At 45.5% G+C, this 18800-nt stretch overlaps 1 protein-coding gene across 1 annotated transcript; it reads left to right on the top strand.

The window, feature by feature from the left end:
* The first annotated feature begins 282 nt into the window (after positions 1-282).
* LOC106582885 (protein FAM110C) lies at positions 283-18254 on the top strand. The gene is made up of 2 exons (XM_014166472.2): positions 283-579; positions 14252-18254. The coding sequence occupies exon 2, from the start codon at positions 15020-15022 to the stop codon at positions 16415-16417; it is 1398 nt and encodes a 465-aa protein (XP_014021947.1). The 5' UTR covers positions 283-579; positions 14252-15019; the 3' UTR covers positions 16418-18254.
* The last annotated feature ends 546 nt before the right edge of the window (positions 18255-18800 follow it).

Genomic DNA, 18800 nt, shown 5'->3' with positions numbered 1-18800 from the left:
TAAATGTATAATGCCCATCCATACACAAATCTATTTCAGCCATACAAATCTAAAAATGTCTGATACCAAGTTTTGTTTTGTCTTCAATATTGTTCTGAAGTACATTAGGTAAGGTAAAGCCTATCATCGTTCTCCTGTCCATCATAGGTGATTATGTATATAACAGTACTTTAACTAAACATCTTGATTCTGATTAAAACTTACCTGTCCCTGAAAAATGAAAACAAGATCTATCTCCTCCCCTTCCAATCACCCACCCCCACATAAAGGCTGAACAGGAGTCCGTTTGCACAGCGCCCTACCTGCCCACTCACAACTGTGCCACGGAGTCGCACGGCTGCTACAACGTAAACTACCCGGTGTTCTGGCAGTCTGCGCAAGAAGCGGACGCAGCACAGCAGACAAGAAGCGTGGAGCACTAGCGGTCTGTCAGTCCGACTATCTGTCGAATAAACTAGGCTACACAAGAAGCAGAGCAGATAACCACTCGGACAGATCCATGTCCCGTCCCAGCGGTTGAAAAGAACAGAAAGAAACTAGAGGACACCTTCACATGCATGAAGAGCAACAGAACACAAGGTGAGCATGAAATGTATTTTTAAACTGATTCGGTAGCACAAAGTTATAATGCCCGTTTATTAGCCTACTGTAGATCTTATTACTAACTAAATTAAATACAAAAGAGGCTCCATCGTTTTGAGGAGTGTTTCCCATCGGTGTCGTGAATCTATAGCCTTCAGCATTGAGCATTGACAATAATTACTTCAATATTATTTACGGTTTAATCAACTATGATCTGAGCTGTAAATAATGCAATAAATGATGCCTGATCATATGTGAATAAATGGGAGAATAGATTCGAACTTAGCTTGTTTATAACTCTGTTGTAGACTATGATATATGTTACTGAATATTAAGGGTAATTGCCGAGAGCAGGTTTACTGAATGGTGGTGGAGCGCACTTTGGACACGTGTGATTAACAAGTACACCACAATTAAACCCTAGGCAATGTGGCAAGGTGCATTCAGTGCGTCTTGGCGGTGTGTTATTCGGATGAGGGGTTATTTTGCTAACGGGTCAGCAATGCCTCACCGAGAGGAACATTTTATTTATGCCTGTTTTATCATGGTGGAAACGGGAATATACAACATTATGCACGCATGCTAGAGTTGTCCTCACCGTAACTAAACGCAAAGTAGGCTACTTTCAAGCCGGGTGCACTGTCTGTTGATATTCTTGAATAAGCATAACTGTGCATCTATTTTAGGCAGTGTGCCAGTCAGTTTGTAATTCCAGATGGATAGGCTATACCCTCACATGTAATATGCCTTATATTAACTGCAAGCACCAGTAATGTATTTTGTGCGTAAAGTGGATTGTATAGTGCTACATGGCATTTTAAAGTTTAACTGTCAGCCTCGGAGGCCAGCGCTGTTGGAGAAGTTGCCATGTACTATAATTCATCATATGACATGTAACCTATACATGACTCGACCGTGAACTGTTCTAGTCGTTAAGACGGCCGTTTCACGACTGCTTGTGACTACGGTCGAGATAAAAGTGAGATCGGGTGAAATGACTTCCTGATAAGATTGAACATCCGCGCGCTGATTGGACAAGAGGCATACTACCTTGGACCATCATATTTTCATCCCGATAAAAACTAAAGCATGAGAAGAAATTATGGATGAGCTTCAAAACATCTGATCCCGTTGTAACGTCCTGGAATTTTCCATGAGTGAGTGCAATGTTTCCATCGATTTTTACTGAGTTACAGTTCATATGAGGGAATCATTCATTTTAAATCAATTCATTAGGCCCTAATCAATGGCTTTCACATGACTGGGAATACAGATATGCATCTGTTGATCACAGATACCTTTAAAAAAAAAAAAATAGGCCTCACAATGGGCCTCTGGATCTCGTCACGGTGTTTTTGTGCATTCAAATTACTATTGATAAAATGCAATTGTGTTTGTTGTCCGTAGCTTATGCCTGCCGTATCATAACCCCACCAACACCATGGGAACTCTGTTCACAACTTTGACATCAGCAAACTGCTCGCCCACATGACGCCATACACGTGGTCTGCTTTTGTGAGGCCAGTTAGACATACTGCCAAATTCTCTAAAATGACGTTGGAGGTGGCTTATGGTAGAGAAATTAACGTTAAATTCTCTGGCAGCAGCTCTGGTGGACATTTCTGCAGTCAGTATGCCAATTGCACGCTCCCTCAAAACTTGAGACATCTGTGGCATTGTGTTGTGTGACAAAACTGCACATTTTAGGGTGGCCTTTTATTGTCCCCAGCACAAGGTGCACATGTGTAATGATCATGCTGGGGTTTTTTTTGCTTTTTGATATGCCACACCTGTCAGATGGATGGATTATCTTGGCAAAGGAGAAATGTTCATTAACAGGGATGTAAACAAATTTGTGCAAAAAACTTGAGAGAAATGTGCTTTTTGTGCATATGGAAAATTTCAGGGATCTTTTATTTCAGCTCATGAAACATGGGACCAACACTTTACATGTTGCATTTATATTTTTGTTCAGTGCATGTTGCCTTGAAGCAATTGTGTGGCAATCTGTTTACCTGCAATGGCAACGTTTTGTGTGGCCTCAGGTTGTAGTCTAACCTGGTTTAGACATTAGGCCAATGGCAATGAACCAATAGGGAAGATATTAGACACTGATGAGCCAAGTAAGTGCCCTAAAAAGTGAGACATGGGGCAGAAGACTGCACTACCTGAGATCTCACAACCAGTGGTTCTTCAGCAAGGTTCTTATGCAATCTTACCAGATGAAAGACAAGTCAAAACCTATTGTATCTCACAGTCAGTCTTGGGTAATGCTCAAGTTCCCTTAGACTAGGGTTGGGCCAGAGCATTGTGTGGCCCATGTTCTACTTATCCCCCACCATCTCTTTCTGATATTTGGAGATAGTAGATTATTAGTGTGGAGTCACTAGCATATACCACTGAAGGTCAGTCCATATAACCTGGTGCACTAGACCAAACAAAGGGCACTCTTTTGTCTTGCAACCACAAACACACATGGTGTGTTTGTGTGTGTGTGTGTGTGTGTGTGTGTGTGTGTGTGTGTGTGTGTGTGTGTGTGTGTGTGTGTGTGTGTGTGTGTGTGTGTGTGTGTGTGTGTGTGTGTGTGTGTGTGCGTGCGTGCGCTCGCACGCGTGTCCATAGAGCAGTCTGTTTCCCCTTCCGATTATTAAGAAAAGCAGCACAGGTATTTTTTAATCATGCACTGTGGTAACTTTGTGGTGTTGTTCCATTTTAACAGGCTGTTGCATGTTTTAAGATGCGGACATGGACAGCTGTGCTAGTATATCATGCAGTAGTGATGATGCTGATGTGCTCTTACTTCCTAGCCAGTGAACCGACATGATCTCCCCCAGCACAATGCAGTTAGTTTGATTTTGTGTGACATTGCTGAAAGATAAAGCTCAATGTGATTCCTCAGCAATTGTATGCACAGTCATGGCAGTAGATTCTCACATTCAGTGGCATTTTCTATTCCTAGTCGCTCTTTGGAGATGAGATGAGGTGATCTTTGGTTGTGAGGACAGAAACCTGGCAGATTTAGGACATTCACCAGTGTTTTGTGGAAGGTTATAACCCATAGACAACCTTGCCCCATCATACAGATAATTGTGTAGTTCCTTGATGTATATGGCCTTTAAAGTTCATCCTTATGAAACAAGCTTTGAGATGTGTCATATATGAGAACACCAGTATGCGTCATCTCTTCCTATGCTCACGGCTTCCAGTCTGCGGGAACCAGCAGTGATCTGACCGACACTACCTGCAAATTAACAGTCTGGCATCATGGAACAGTTGTAAACATCTGTAGTGTATTTTTCACTGCTAATTTAGCTGCTGTAATAAGGCTGTTGTCTGTCTTTGAAGTTGATCCCACCAGAGCAGACAGGCAGGAAGTGGTCCTCTCCTACGGCAGGCCCAGCGGCACAAACAGAGCAGAGAGCAGGCAAAGCCAACCTCCAACAGCAGCCCGGTCTGGAGATGACAGGTGCCCTGACATCAGTAGGATGACTAAGATTAAATGTAACATGGGCCGGGCCTCCGCGGTTAAACGGCTCAGATCACCCGTGGTGTTGGTGGCAGCGGTGGGATCCGGGTCTCTGACTGACCAAGCGAGGACTCACAGCGGCGGTCGAGTCAGGGCCCAAAATGTCACATTGCCCACAGTGACCTTTTCTGGAGGTTTGTGTGTGTGAATGCATAGCCACGTGTTCACCCAGCAACACACACACACATTCCGTAGACATACACACATCGCGTACTAGACTGACAAATAGCAGTTTAAACTTACCAGTGGTATGCCATTGACCCATGTATGCCCTGGTGTAGGACTGGGCTGAGCCACTTATGGGACACCTCCTCTTACTATTTCTGCATTCTTCCAGTCTCATTCTTCATTTCTCTCTATCATTTATCTTTACACTGTCTTTTTTGAGACTCTCCACGTGTATAATCTTATTGGTGTTGACCCACATCAATCTGAACTGCTGAAGTATAGTGGAAGCCACAGGACCTTTCATGGTTTTAGTTCACAATAGGCCCCTCATGTGTTTCTTATCACTTAAAGTTCATGAAACCCACAGTCACTTTTCACTGAACTCTTGTGTTTTCTCTCACAGACCAGTCTTGTAATCAGTAATTTCCCCAAATGAAAATCATTGGTTTGTGTGTGTCGTATTGTATTCTCCAAAATGAAAATCAAACATTTTTTGGGGCCAAATCCCTTTCCTGTTGCATGGTTACCATGTACAGCCCACTGGTTACAGAAGGTGAAGCCCCCTAGTTACGGAGGGAAGTTCAGGTTTCTAATTAGAGGGTAAAGGGTCCTGTAAGTGACATCACCTTCCCCCTGTGGGTATGTGTGTGTGCCTGTGTGTGTGCCTGTGTGTGAGGGAGAGAGAGTGTGTATGAGAGAATGAGAGGCAGCTGGTGTGAGACATTTGACAATCACTGCTGTGTGAGACTTCAAACACCCTCAGTCTTCACACAAACTGTCAGAATCAGAGCTTATAATTTGACTTTATTGTTCCTTTAAATGTGTTGTGTTTGAGGAGGTGCTTTTGAGATACCTAGCTTCATCCAAAGCTAAACTGGAAATGCACCTAACAGAGAACTTTGTGTACAAAGTTTCGTCAGGGGCTTCATCTTTCCTTGAAGATACTTATTTATTGTAGTTTCTTTCAGTAAGTAATTTCCACAACATGTTAAAATCTATTATTCAAAACCACATTGGTGTTTTGGGCTGTACCTGCACCAAAACTCCTGTATTTTTCCTTCATAGCTTGTTCTCCATCTTCTTTTTAAATAGTGAGCCAATTTTGTTTTCAGCAATTTTATTTCCATAACTGATTAAAACAAATCCCTCATGGCTCTCTCTTGTCCCCCTACAGCAGGCATATGATGAGCAATATGTTTGGATCATCGAATCGCAGTAAAATTGCAGTATCTAATTGCAATACATATAGAATCCTGAGAATCACAATAAATATCCTATCCCTGGCAAATCCCAGCCCTTCGCTCTTAAAAATGAAAGGTGCTATCTAGAACCTAAAACGGTTCTTCGGCTGTCCCCGTAGGAGAACTCTTTGAAGAACCCTTTTTGGTTCCAGATAGAACCCTTTTGGTTCCAGGTAGAACCCTTTTTTGGGGCTCATGTAAAACCCTTTCCACAGAGGGTTCTACATGGAACCCAAAAGAGTTCTACCTGGAACCAAAAAGTGTTCTCCTGTGGGGACCCTTTTTACTAAGAGTGCATTAGGGGCCCCTCCAGAATCTTCATCGGAGGCACAACAAGTCAGATCATTATCCCTATGAATCTAGTCATTTTCACGATTCTCAACCATCCTCCCACTGTAGCATCCATAGACCCATTTCTATCAGCTCCAAACCCAATAAATAATGAATCATCGCTAACTAAATCATGAAAGGTGGTCCGCCCCTCCATCTCCAACTGGTCCCCTGTGTCGTGATGACAGCTGTGGGAGCTCCTCTCCCTCTCCCTCTCACATCCCTGTAATTGTTCACAGCCCTGCTGGGTATCTCGGTGGCTCAGCCACATCCAATCAGAATCACCCATAGAGCCGTAATATCCACTCAGTCACTGACGCATGACAGTCTGGACCCTTCAATTAAGAGGACACGGCAGCGCTGGGCCCGGCAGCCTCCGAGACTGCTATCCATTCCGTCCTCTCCATCCGACTAACTATGGGGAGTCTTGGTGACTCTGACAGGGCAAGGAGGAGGAACGAGGGGGTCTATTTCTGTGGCACTTGGGGCCTGTTTGTGGAGACGTAGGCTGACGACTGAGTAATGAGTGAAGACAGCTGGCAGGTTCAGTAGAGGTGACACACTAAGAGTACATATGACAGGAAGGAAAACACTGGGCCTTGTTCTGGGTCTGTGTTTGAGAGGTTTTACCCTCATCTAGTTTTCTCCATGGTTGACTCCTTTATTCGGTTTGGAAATATCCGAGAAAAAAACCCGAAAAAGTAGGGCAATTCGTAAGGGGTCAGTGCTTGGTGGGCCTCTGTAAATGTGGCACGTTTTCGCAGGGAAATATGAAAAACACATAACTGACATTCTCTCTTTTCCTCAGGGTAAGTTGAAAGGTAAGCTAATCGAGTCGTATTGGTTTTTCCGTTCAGTTGATAGCTGTGTCTGTCACGTTGGTGGTGGGTTGGTGATAAGTGACTGGTAGCCTACATTGTAGGTCGGTACATCGTGTTCAGGCCATGGTTCATCCATACTGGGACAGATAGCTAATCAATGGAAAGTGTGAGACTGTGAGTGGTGGTAGGGGGTGCTCTCTGGCTCGGTGGTTGGCTAGGATGTATCAGTGTGTTCAGAGATGACATGATGTTTGGGGAGGGAGGCCTAGCTGGAGGAGTCCCCCCCCCCTCCAACACTTGGATGATGCTATAACAGACAAAAGGTCTAGTCAGAACATCCCAGCAACGTTGTAAGACTTCTGTGAGAGTGTTTTGTGGTCCCCGTTATTTTCTATTTAGAGTGCTAAGAGGCTGTAAATGCAGACACCCTCACGTTTCGACAGAACTAACACACAAGTTGCCCAGCTGTGCTAAACTTAGTTGTTTATTATATAATGTAGCATCTAAATAGTCAGCCTTTTATGAAGTAGATACATGGTTACCTGAAAAACTGCAGCATTGACAAAATGTATTTTGTGTACTGACACAAAGTAGAAAGAGAAAAGACATGAAACCTCTCACCTTGTTGGACATTCCCTTACGGGATCTGCAAATGGGCCGCATGCCTCAAACTCTCTTTTAACGCTATGAAACCACTAGGAACGGGCATTTGCTGCTTCAGAGAGGGCGAATTCTTCCGACTTATTGAAATCAAACATCTGGCTCGTCTCCAGCAAGAGCTCTAGATAGAGCTTTCACACCAGCTGAGAGCTTAATGAGGGCTTACTCCGGCAGAACAGCCTTCATAATTTAACACTCCAGGGGATGTGCCCAGATGTATGTGTGTTTACAGTACTGTGTATACAACCCCAGGATGGTGTATTTGGGAGGTTTGGGGGGTGCTCTCTGGTACCCAACAGGGTTCTTTCTCACACACAGCATTCAGCAGTATATTTGACAGAGGGTTCGTATTGTTTAGTCACAAAGACATGTTGGTATTTATAGGTGTAACAGTGGTGGTCATTGCTCAGAATATGTACACCATGCTATCCAGACCTGGGATGGAGGCACCACATCCCCCCAAGCAAGCATGCACACACACACACACACACACACACACACACACACACACACACACACACACCCCCCCCAATCCACCACCAACCTCTCCCATCTCCCTTTTGACCTCAGCTGCATTCCCCACATTCCTGACCAGAAGGACTATTGTAATATGCAATACATTTTTTCCAACATTTTCTTGATAGGTTCCCAGTATACATGTTCTCCTTCCATGTGTATGAGCTCACCCTTCATTAGTTCACTCGTCGACAGTGAGCCATCGTAGCAGAGGCTTAACATTCCACCACTGAGCTGTAGACAGAGAGTGGATCAGGTGTCACTAAATTGTGGCATGGGTTACCAGGGCTGGGGCTGGTTCCAGAGAGGAACACATGTTGTATCCATGGCAGTAAGGACAGGGGGGACGTGTCCCTCACCACAAATCCAAGTTACGTGGAAAGATATCTGAACGAATATAATACTGAAAGGCCAATGAATAGAGCTATGTTTTTTCCTGCATCTGTAGAATTGTCTATGTGGGCAAAACACATGCTTAATTGTGTTTTTCCATGCATTAGGCCTAAAATGTGTAACACACAAACAGTCCGTATTGAGTCATTGGGTTACATACTGTAGGTCAACTGCGCTGTGGTTATCAGCTCAACCAGGAGGGTGCCTGCTCCTGCTGTCAGAAAGAAGTTAGAAGTTAGAACAGTCTAGGAAGTCTGGCCATCTTATCTCAACCGTTTCAACCTTTATTAGCTTTGCAGGGGTGTGAGAGCTGATAAGAGGTTGACCAGGGCCAGCAGTCTTGCACCTCCAGTGCCACAATCACGTAGTCCATGTGTCCTTTGAGTAGCTAATCAACGGTGTTTTTTTAAGTGACGTTCTGTACTTCAGGTTTTTGTGATTGGCCTCAGACTTGTAGGACTTTCCTAACCTTGAATATGCTTGGACTAGGCTAATATAAATATTTGACTTATATACTGTAAAGTGGTAATGAGGGGGTGGCAGGTAGCCTAGTGGTTAGAGTGTTGGGCCAGTAACTGAAAGATTGCTGGATCAAATCCCCGAAGCTGACAAGATAAAAATCTGTAGTTCTGCTCCTGAACAAGGCAGTTAACCCACCGTCATTGTAAATAAGAATTTGTTCTTAACTGACTTGCCTAGTTAAATAAAGGTTAAATAAAAAAGAAATGATACAGAGCAGGACAGATTGCTTTCGTCTGTACAGGCTGTCTCTATTTCGCACTTATAGGCTTCGACGATCCACTCACTGTCTTCCAGTGATTAACTTTGAATGACAAAAGAGCCACATTCAGTGAGTTAAGTGGCCATCTCGTCTATTTTATGGCTGGGAGGAGGTCTATTGAGGTGGCGGTCCCTTAAGTCGTCCCCCTTGTGACCTGATGCCCCCCTGCATGACAGTGGAGGGGTCTGAGGTACCACCCTGCAACATCCCTGCCTCCTGCCCCCCCCAACCATACATCAAGTAGCTAATGGCCTGATGGCACTCGAAGCCTCACCATTGTGATGGGATTTACGGTGTGTCACTGGCTTTGTCTGTTGGGCCAGTGGAGGGGTGTTTGTCCCCCTGGCTCCGTCGCTGTTATTTTTTATTGTCATGTTGTTGTTTTTTGTCCTCCCCCAGCTATTGAGATGGAGTGGTCCAGGTCTTTCCCTTCTTATCTACCAGACCCAGAGAGAGCCATTGTTTAGAGCCGTTAATAATGCAATGTCTGTGGGCCTAGAAGAGCCAATTCTCTGTCCATCCTCAGAACAGACCCTCTAGAGATGTTTCTGTAGTGCTGGTTAACGACCCAACAGGAATGAACCGTTCATTTGGACCATTAATGGTCATCGTCTTTATGTTCACACATGGCGCTGTCGACCTGGGCGTGTTGTGCGTCCATAGAATCTACAGATGCCGCAAGAGAATCCTGAATAGGTCCTGGTTAAAATGTTACAGTTTTATAAAATTGGAGTCCAATGGTGATGGTCTTCCAGCTTCTGCCTGTTTCATCCCACAGAGAGGAGCCAGATGTTTCAAAAGACAGAAAGAAAAGGGGAACACAGGAGAAAGAGAAAGGAGAAAATATCGGGGTGAAGATTGAGAGATTACCCTTCTGCTGATAGATAGTTCACAGCAGATGCCCCTCATTTATTTGACAGGTGGAAAGAGGGTCAGCACATTATTAAAGTGCTTCAACGGTGGTCTCTCCGAGAATTGATGTACCTCTTATCTTGTGTTTTATCCCTCTGAATACATATTTCAAAGTGGACCTTGTTTTAACCTTCTAAACTGAGGACAGCCGGTTTCCCTTGGATATGCTTTGTTAGCTCTGGACTCTAGCTGTTTCATTGGTGGGTCGATGAGGAAGTCCTCATGAACCAAACATTCAATTCCTGGGTTGTAGCCGTATCTTACCCACCAGAGTAATCAACAGCGTTCTTTAACCCTTCCTTGTCAAATGTCTTTGCTTACTCATATAACTTACCTCTAGCACCATTTGTATTTGAAACAGTAGCTAAATTAACAATCAATTGAATTAGTTGTTTTTTGAATTAGGTCTGTCTTCTGAGCTCTGGAGTGGGAAACATATAGGCATGACCTTTGCTTTTGGTTTATCAAACCTTGGTCATACTCATCAACCAAGTAGCCCAAATAATACCATTGATTAAAAGCAAAATTGAGCGAGCCGAATCCATTTGTTGTGCACACAACCGCAATGCGACCCTGGTGATCACAGAACGTCGGACCCTTTTCGCGCTCGCACTTCGCTACCCAGTTGTCTGTCCGGCCCAGAGGTCCTGATGCAGCATGACACAAAACATCTGCTTCCTCTTATGGGCTACATGGGGGCGCCTGGTTAAGCCTTCCCTGCAGGCGGGCTAGCAGCTTCACAGAGAGAGAGGGAGAGAGAGAGAGGGGACAGACAGAGGGGGGAAATGACAGGGTGGGAGGGGAAAACAGAGAGAAAGAAAGCAGGAGGGGGGGGAGAGAGAAACAAATACAGTGAGAGAGAGGGCGAGTGGGGTAGAAAAAGATGAGAGATGGACAGTGACATATGAAAGCCAGGGAGATGAGAGGGGTACAGAAGAGGTTAATATCTACCCATTGTGAGAGAAGGGGGAAGTCAGGGCGGGAGCAGGGACCATGCAGTGAAATAGGAGAAATGTTCTACTGTGGCCGTCACACGCTTTTCAAAAGAGAGAGGATCAAGGGTGCTGGGTACTAATTAGTCTCATTAGAGTGAATGGAGTCACTGGAGGCTATTGTCTGTGTGTAAATCCAGGTTGGGATCACCCCTCGCTCTCATTGTGTATGTGCGCGCACGTGCGTACGCGTCAACCTGGTCTACTGACCTCACCCTGTGTTTTCAGATCCAACCTGTTTTCTTACTTTGTGGCTTGAAACCTGTCTATTTCTAAATCTTCTCTCAGTTATCAATCACCATGTGTGTCCAGAAGACATATGAGCAAACATACATTTGGGCCACTGTCTGGTTTGTAAGTAATAAATAGTGTCCCATACAACCAACGGCTAGTGTTGTGATTCACACTGATCTATGCATTGTTCTCAGTGATAGTACTCACAGTGCTCAGAGCAAGAGATAACCTCTAATCAGAGACTGGCTGACTCTCTTCAAACGGCTGATGTCACATCCAATGAATACAATGCCTTCAGAAGACATTTACATTTCAAAGAACAAAAGGCATTCTTAGGAACACAGTCAATCTCAGCGGGGAACACGGTTTCTGAACTTGGTCTTAGTGAAAAGGCAGTGGTTTTCAAAAGATGCAGGGTCTACGGAGTTATACTTTCATATTCGGAACATTCTCCCTTGTTTTGTCGTGTAACGTGTACCTATTACTATTTGCTTAACTCTCGACTCCAACATCCTGTGTGTTCACCCGTTTTGTGTCTTCCATTGGTCATTACTAAAACCAGGATCTACTCCATGCCACAAACTCTATACAACTCCTATTCAGATTGGATTGAAAAAGTCACACCTCCACGGAGGGGTAGAGGCTGCCTGTCATCAGTACCCCATATTTGAGTTCATAGGCCAGCCACTCATCTAGCTTTACGCTCCACTGACATAATCCTGCCACTTGAAACGGCAATCCTACTGTCTGATGGAGCACATATGCTCCGGAAGAACGGTGTGTGGTAAATATGACGCCCCACCACCTCCACCACCGCTACCTTTAGTTCCGCTACATTTTTCATCCCCTCTTTCTTTCTGTAGTCACACTTTATTGGACGGTCTGGATAGTCCATCTGTAGATACAGATGGTCAAACTATCAACAAACTAGGCAACTGCGTGCTAATGTTAGGGTTAGATTTAGAATATGGGTTAGGGGTAAGGGTCCAATTTAGAGTTAGGATAAGGGTTAAGATTAGGGCTAGGGTTAAGGTTAGTAGATACAGTTGTTGGTTGAAATGTTACTGATAGTCTGTAGAGCATCTACGGATGGACCATCCAAATACAGTGTTACCCTTTCTGTTTTTATCCCTGTTTTTGTCCCTGTCTAGGCTCTTTCCTCTGACACCTGTTGAGTTTTGTCCCGGAACTTATTCCAAACAATGGGTACCTTTCCCGGCCTTGCCTGCTTGACATCTGGAAAGTGTAGCAGTCCCTCCTCCTCTCTAGACGGAATTTATAGTAGTAGGCCTTCTAGGCCTTTCGACAGCAGGGTAGAGGGGGGTTGACGTGAGAGAGGTGTGGAGGTTGAACGCTAGAGAGCCAACTTAAACGACGGAGGTAGGGAGGTAAGCCCCGTTTTTATGTCATGCTGCCAATAGTTAGCTTTTTCACAAATTCATAGGACTTTGTTTAAAGTCTTGGGGGTTTGTTTCGTGATCATTAGGGCTAGAATACTTTTGGAAAGTACTTGCTATTTGCAAAGTGCCTCTGTTTCTTTGCTATTGAACCATACCAACATACTAACCTTATACTATTATGTAATGTGTACACAAAACCCTTTAAAAACACCACAGACATAGATCCTTTTCCTGCCAGAAGGAACTCATTGTTTTGCCTCATAAAAACTAAGTGCCAGAATAGACTTATTTGTATCATACCTCAGGCCACTCTGAGGACAATACCACTCTGACTCTTCAGCTGTCACACAGCAGAAGGAGCATGTTTGGTTCTCTGGGCCAGTTTCTTAATACTTTTTGAAGGAAAGTAAATGAAAAACAGCCACCACCTGTGCCCCCAGGTTTTTGTAGCAGTTCTGGGGTTTACAGACGAGGTCTTTCTACTGCTATACCCCACATGGTAGTCTATGTAGGCTCCCGAGTGGCGCAGCGGTCTAAGGCACTGCATCTCAGTGCTGGAGGTGTCACTACAGACCCTGGTTCCATCCCGGGCTGTATCGCAACCGGCCGTAATCGGGAGTCCCATAGGGAAGTGCACAATTGGCCCAGCATCATCCGGGTTAGAGGAGGGGTATGCCGTCATTGTGAAATAAGAATTTGTTCTTAACTGACTTGCCTAGTTAAAAGAAATGTGCCTTCTGTTTTTACACATGAAAAATAACAGAATATGGGCTCTCCAAAAGGCCTGATAATCTGCAAACCAACTCTGCGGGCCAACAATTGAATTTACTGGGCAGGGCCTTATTGCCACGTTCTGACACACACATGCACACAGGATAATCATGTTGGGATGCGCTCTAGCAATAAATAGCTAGAGAGCATCCTCCTTGGTTTAGGTACACTATCCTGTTATAGACACACAACCTTGCCCCCTCCCTTCCTTACTCCCAAGTCATCGCAATGTGTTCCCCTACAAATAACGGTATTCTTTCTCTATGCGACATGTCATTGAGATATGTACCATTTCAAACCACTCCAGTTACTTTTGCTTTAAAGTTGCATTTATCTTTCATTGGGGCTTGCTAATTTGGAGAACATTTTAAAATACTGATGGTCTTGCGTTAGCGAAGCATTCCATACAGCCGTTTAGGAATGCAAATGTGGTGTGCAGAAACTTTGTTCAACTCATCGCAGCTGGTTATGCAATTTTAGATTAGGAGCGATGCCTCTTTTCTGTCAACCTTGCATGTTGAGGAGAAATTTTTTAGGGAGATGTGTTGAGCTCCTTCCCCTTGTGCACATAGACACACAGACACACTCTCACAGCTACAGGGTGTTATGAATATCAATGCAGAAGTATGATTCCTATTATTATTGTAGCCTCCAAGATATTCAATTCCTCGTAAAACTTGGATTGGCATGTTTTGTGTATTCCCAATAGCAGTCAGCTCAGTGCATGCGTGGGAGCTTGGCCCAGCACTTTCCTAGCAGACACAGGACTCATTCCAGCTCTAAAGAGTGCGAAATGAGCTCCGTGTGAGCTTTAGAGACCACTGTCACTCTCTGCCATATGGTCTCTCTCTGTTTCTCTGTCTCTGCGGCCCTGGAGAAAAGCAGGCCCTGCTAACACCTCTCATTTTTATATTTTTCTCCCAGGGACTGTGAGTGCATGTGAGGTGAGGACAAGGACAAGTCCTTCATCCGTCAACGTCAGAAGTGTCCCGGTGCCGCCCACCCTCAGGTCACCTTAACCACGACGGAGGCCGAACAAATAGGCGTCTCTCAACCCAGCGTCCCTCAGACTGCCTGCCTTCACAAAGCAAATATTTGTGGCCATTATATCTCATTTCCCAGGGCTAACCTTCAGTGAAAAGATCAACGGAAAAGGAGTGATCGCTCAGAGAGAGACGGACAGAGAGCAAAAGAAAGTAAGGGGGAGGGTGAAAAATAGTAACCCTTTCAAAGTGAACTCTGCCTGCTATTTCTGCTGCGCTGTGGGCAGGAGAACATCCCATTTGGGAGTGCTGTTGGCCAGTGGCAAAAGGATTTCTCTGCACCCTGCCCATTTATCCAAATGCCTGTGTAAATACTGGATAGAGATATCAATTTGTCTGGGCTCCAATAGTTCCCAAAAAGAGACTATAAGCTATCTATAGAAAGCTCCACAACAAACTTGGCCTCTGTGGTCACAGAATTGCCACCTAGTTATTTCCTCAGTAGAGAGATTCAGGAACTGTGAGTGAGAATGGGAGCTGCTATGCTTTAGTTCTGAAGCAGAAAGCTTACTGAAAAGCTCACACCAGACTAGAACTTGAAAGGTACAACAATAGATCCAGGGGGAACACCTTTCGCAACTAGCTGCAGGAGAAGGCAGCCATTTTGGGGCTGCTGTTTTGATGTCTTTACCCAGAAGGGTGGAGCACCATGAAGCCGCTAACACCCATAGGATCCCCCTCACCTCTGAGGCTCCTCAACAAGGGCCCGGACTACCTGCGTAGACAGATGGAGGGTGGGGGCCAGGGCCGTTCCATCAGCGCTGTAGAGAGACTAGAGGCAGACAAGGCCAAGTACGTTAAGAGTCAGCAGGTCATCAACACCAAACAAGAGCCCGTCCTGGTGCCCTGCACACCACCTCCTCCACACCGTCGTCCCCACACCGTGCCTGGGAGCCTCACACCACGACTGCCACCCCGCCGATCCTCTGCTCCTTTCACCACCCTGCCCGGCCCCCTCACCGTACGAGATGAGAACGAGAATGATGACTCGAGGAAGGAGAATCGGAGGACTTCGGTGGATGTGGAAGCACGGAACAGGAGTAACGCCAACAAGGTGACCCCACCCAGCCCCAGGACCCCCAGGACTCCACCCTCCGTACCCCTGGTAGCCCCTCACAGTGCCCCCATCCTCAGGAGGAGCACCGGTAAGCGCATGCTGCGGCCTGACTCCCTGGTCATCTACCGGCAGAAGAAAGAGTGCAAAAGCCTGCCTAATGGTGGCATTGTATTGGGGAACTCCAACATGGAGATAAAGGGGTACAACTTTGTCCGCCGCCTCTTCCAGGGCTCCATGCGGGAGAAGAGTGGCGGGGGCGAGGGGGGCACCCAGAAGATGGTGATCAACGAGGAGAAGGCTCTGTCGCGGGATGGGGACTCACGCATGTCCTGGACCAATGACAAGGACACCGTGGACGGGGGACAGGTAGGGCCAGGTAGCCGGAGATCCAGTAAGACGGACCATGAGCGCTCACCGCTGCCCAGCCCTGGCCTCAGCCCTGGCTTCAGTTGTACACCAGAGCAGACTAAGAATGGTGTTAGCTGTGTTTGCTATGGCACCACCAATGGTACCAGAAACGGCAATGGCATCACCAAGGGCAATGACGTAAGTGACCACACTGACAACGAGGCGGACATCTGGAAGCGGGTGCCGCCGCCACCGCCCCCGCGGCGGCGTTCAGGACTACAACGCTCCAAGTCAGATCTGCTTCTGCGATGCTCAGTGGCGTTGTCTGACCAGGAGCATTTCTTTGACTACTGTGGGCTGGACCTGGACATGGTGGACCGGCTGGGGCCTGAGAACTTCCTGGGTGGGGCCAGCGACGTAGACACACTCTCATTGGTGCTGAGGAGCATAGGGGGAGGGGGAGGTGGCTCGGTGCCCAGCGAGTTCTCCCGCCACTCAGGAGAGGCGGGGCTTTTCCAGGAGGAGGTGGCGGAGAAGCTGACCACGGGGGTGTCAATCATCGAGAGGAACGCCCGTGTCATCAAGTGGCTCTACAGCTGCAAGAACGCAGCACAGGAGGGGCCCAAAGAGTCCACTGTTTAGACACCCCTTCTCTAAAAGAAGACATGTTCCCCTATGACTGAAGGACAGAGACTTTGTTATTGTACTGTAATCCTTAGTCTTCTCCCAAGTTGATATGCTGTATTTATATGTCCAATGGGAAGTGTGGGGGGTGTGGATGGCCTACACCTTATTTTCAAGTGGAATCCTTTACCCCTGCATATGTTAGTGTCAGTGAGTGTGTGATTGTGTTGGATATGGCTTTCCCACCCACTCCCTATCCTAACTAATAGGTATTGTCGGATCTATAGTGACTGACAGCCTCCCCTAAGCTCCGCTCTGACTCTACAACCAACAATAAGGCACATCAATGAGAAAACAACAGGCACAGATGAGGCTGTATTTAGTGCCATGGACGCACAACAACACAACCCTACACTCTTCTCTCGAATATATGAATAATTTAGAATGGAAAACCACAGGTTTTTTTCTGAACTGGAGTGAACCATGAGTACCTCATTCCGAACTGTGCCAGTTCAGTTTGTGTGTTGCTTTTTTTTTTCTTCTTAAACGCAGGCGTTGGAACAGGCACGCGAGGGACCCCTATGGGGTCGTTAATGCACTGAACTGGACGAAAAGTGTGAGAGAGAGAGGAAACGAGTGAGAGAGAGAAAGAGAAACAGCTTTATAGGAGACTCCTCTCCTATTAAACACTGAGCATAATACTTTAGAGACAGTACTACCGGGACAGTAGTATTAGACAAGGAGGGACGCGGGGTCGGTTATTTTGATCCTACAGCACCTCTGAACCTTACCCCAAAGAGAGCTAACTCTTACACAGAAACTACTGACCACTGATACGTTAGTTGTGATACAATTGCAATTGATTTTGACAGCTACAGATGTGTAACTGGCTGGCAGCGAACTCTGCATTGCCTTTACACCTGTTGCTGCTGTGTAAGCTACCTTGTTGCCCTTGGAGGTAGAAATTAAAGTGTGATATGTTCTTTTACTGGATAACTAGTCAATTCCTTGTGGAAGAAAGTTACTTTTTACTTTGTGACCACAAAATATTCACTTAAAGGGCATTTTAAATTCCTCATCAAACAAAGATCATTTTGTTTCTGTTTTCATGTAACAGATTTCACCATAGTAGGTGTTCAAAGTGTAAGGGACCATGAGCTATCAGGTTGCCAAATATTTGAGGGTGACACCTTCACAGAGCTGACGTTTACAGAGTCCCCCAGACTCCCTCGAGGGTGGGGGTTGGGGTTCATCTCCCCCTGGGGCCAATGGTCATCTGGTTCTCCCCCACAGGAGACCCCAGGCCTGAGGGAGGATGGCAAGGGGGTGCGAACTCCCTCTCTCCCCCTCTACCTCTAAAAGCTATAGATCCTACCTCACTTCATCAATCTGTCATTGATGCCCCTTTTATCTAAATGAAAATTTCACTTTGATCAGAGTTCTCCCAGGGATATCCCTAAAAAATTTACTGAAGGTCCACGGGTGGTATGTACAGGTTAGAGTGTGACCCGGAGAGAGAGAGAGAGGCATTGGGTGGAGTAATATTGGACCTGAGGAAGGTCACATGATAGGCTATGTAATAAATCAACAACCAATCCCCTTTTAGAGCCATGGTATTTTCTCTCTGTATGTAGCATGGCGCCCAAACCAACTGGACCACCCCTTTAAACTGGATTTGTGTTGGAAACTCCTCTGAGAAAACTGTTCTCTTGCATCTTTACAAAACGGCTCTGTACATTATTCAATCTATGTTTTATTTTCCATATATGAGAGGTTCCATTTTTATTCCAAAGAGAAATGTGTATGATGTTGTACACAGAACATTTTAAGAATAAAGTAATATTTGTGCAACAAATGTTTTTATTTTTTATAGTTTTTTGGCTCCTGCTACAATAGACATAAACAAGTAGACAAAAAACATTAAGCACCACACATTTCTGTATACCATCATATAATGTTTCTGTCTCACAGAAACAGTACATGATGAATTCATCCACTCTTTAACATTGCAATCATAAGTGCGGTCTTAATTCTTACAAACTTAGCTAACCATTTCATGGGTACAGGCAACCTGTTGTTTACAGTAGGCTAATAACTACTTTTGAGAAGAAAGAAACTCCTCTGTAAATAGTTATTTTAGGAATGTCTGATGGAAAAGAGTGAGTGAGTCAGTGTTTTGATGTTGTCTGGCCTTTGACAGACATCTCATTTTTCACATTAGCTCAAAAGGCTGCCTGTGGTAATCATTTTAGCATCCTGAGCATATAGAACCCCTGAGGGAGTTGCAACAGGTCCTGTTTACTGACAACACAAAGGAGACTGTGGCCTGATGCTATGTCTGGGTGGTCAGGTTGAGACGTCCATGGACAACTGCTTCCTTTTCTATGTTTCTGTCTCTCTC

This window comes from Salmo salar, chromosome ssa02 (assembly GCF_905237065.1).
Source record: "Salmo salar chromosome ssa02, Ssal_v3.1, whole genome shotgun sequence".
NCBI classification, from domain to species: Eukaryota; Metazoa; Chordata; class Actinopteri; order Salmoniformes; family Salmonidae; genus Salmo; species Salmo salar.
Note: the sequence above shows the minus strand (reverse complement) of the source record. Positions and strands in the feature narration are given on the sequence as shown.

Excerpts from the sequence above, each read along its gene's own strand:
- LOC106582885 (XM_014166472.2), top strand. The coding sequence starts at position 15,020 with ATGAAGCCGCTAACACCCATAGGATCCCCCTCACCTCTGAGGCTCCTC.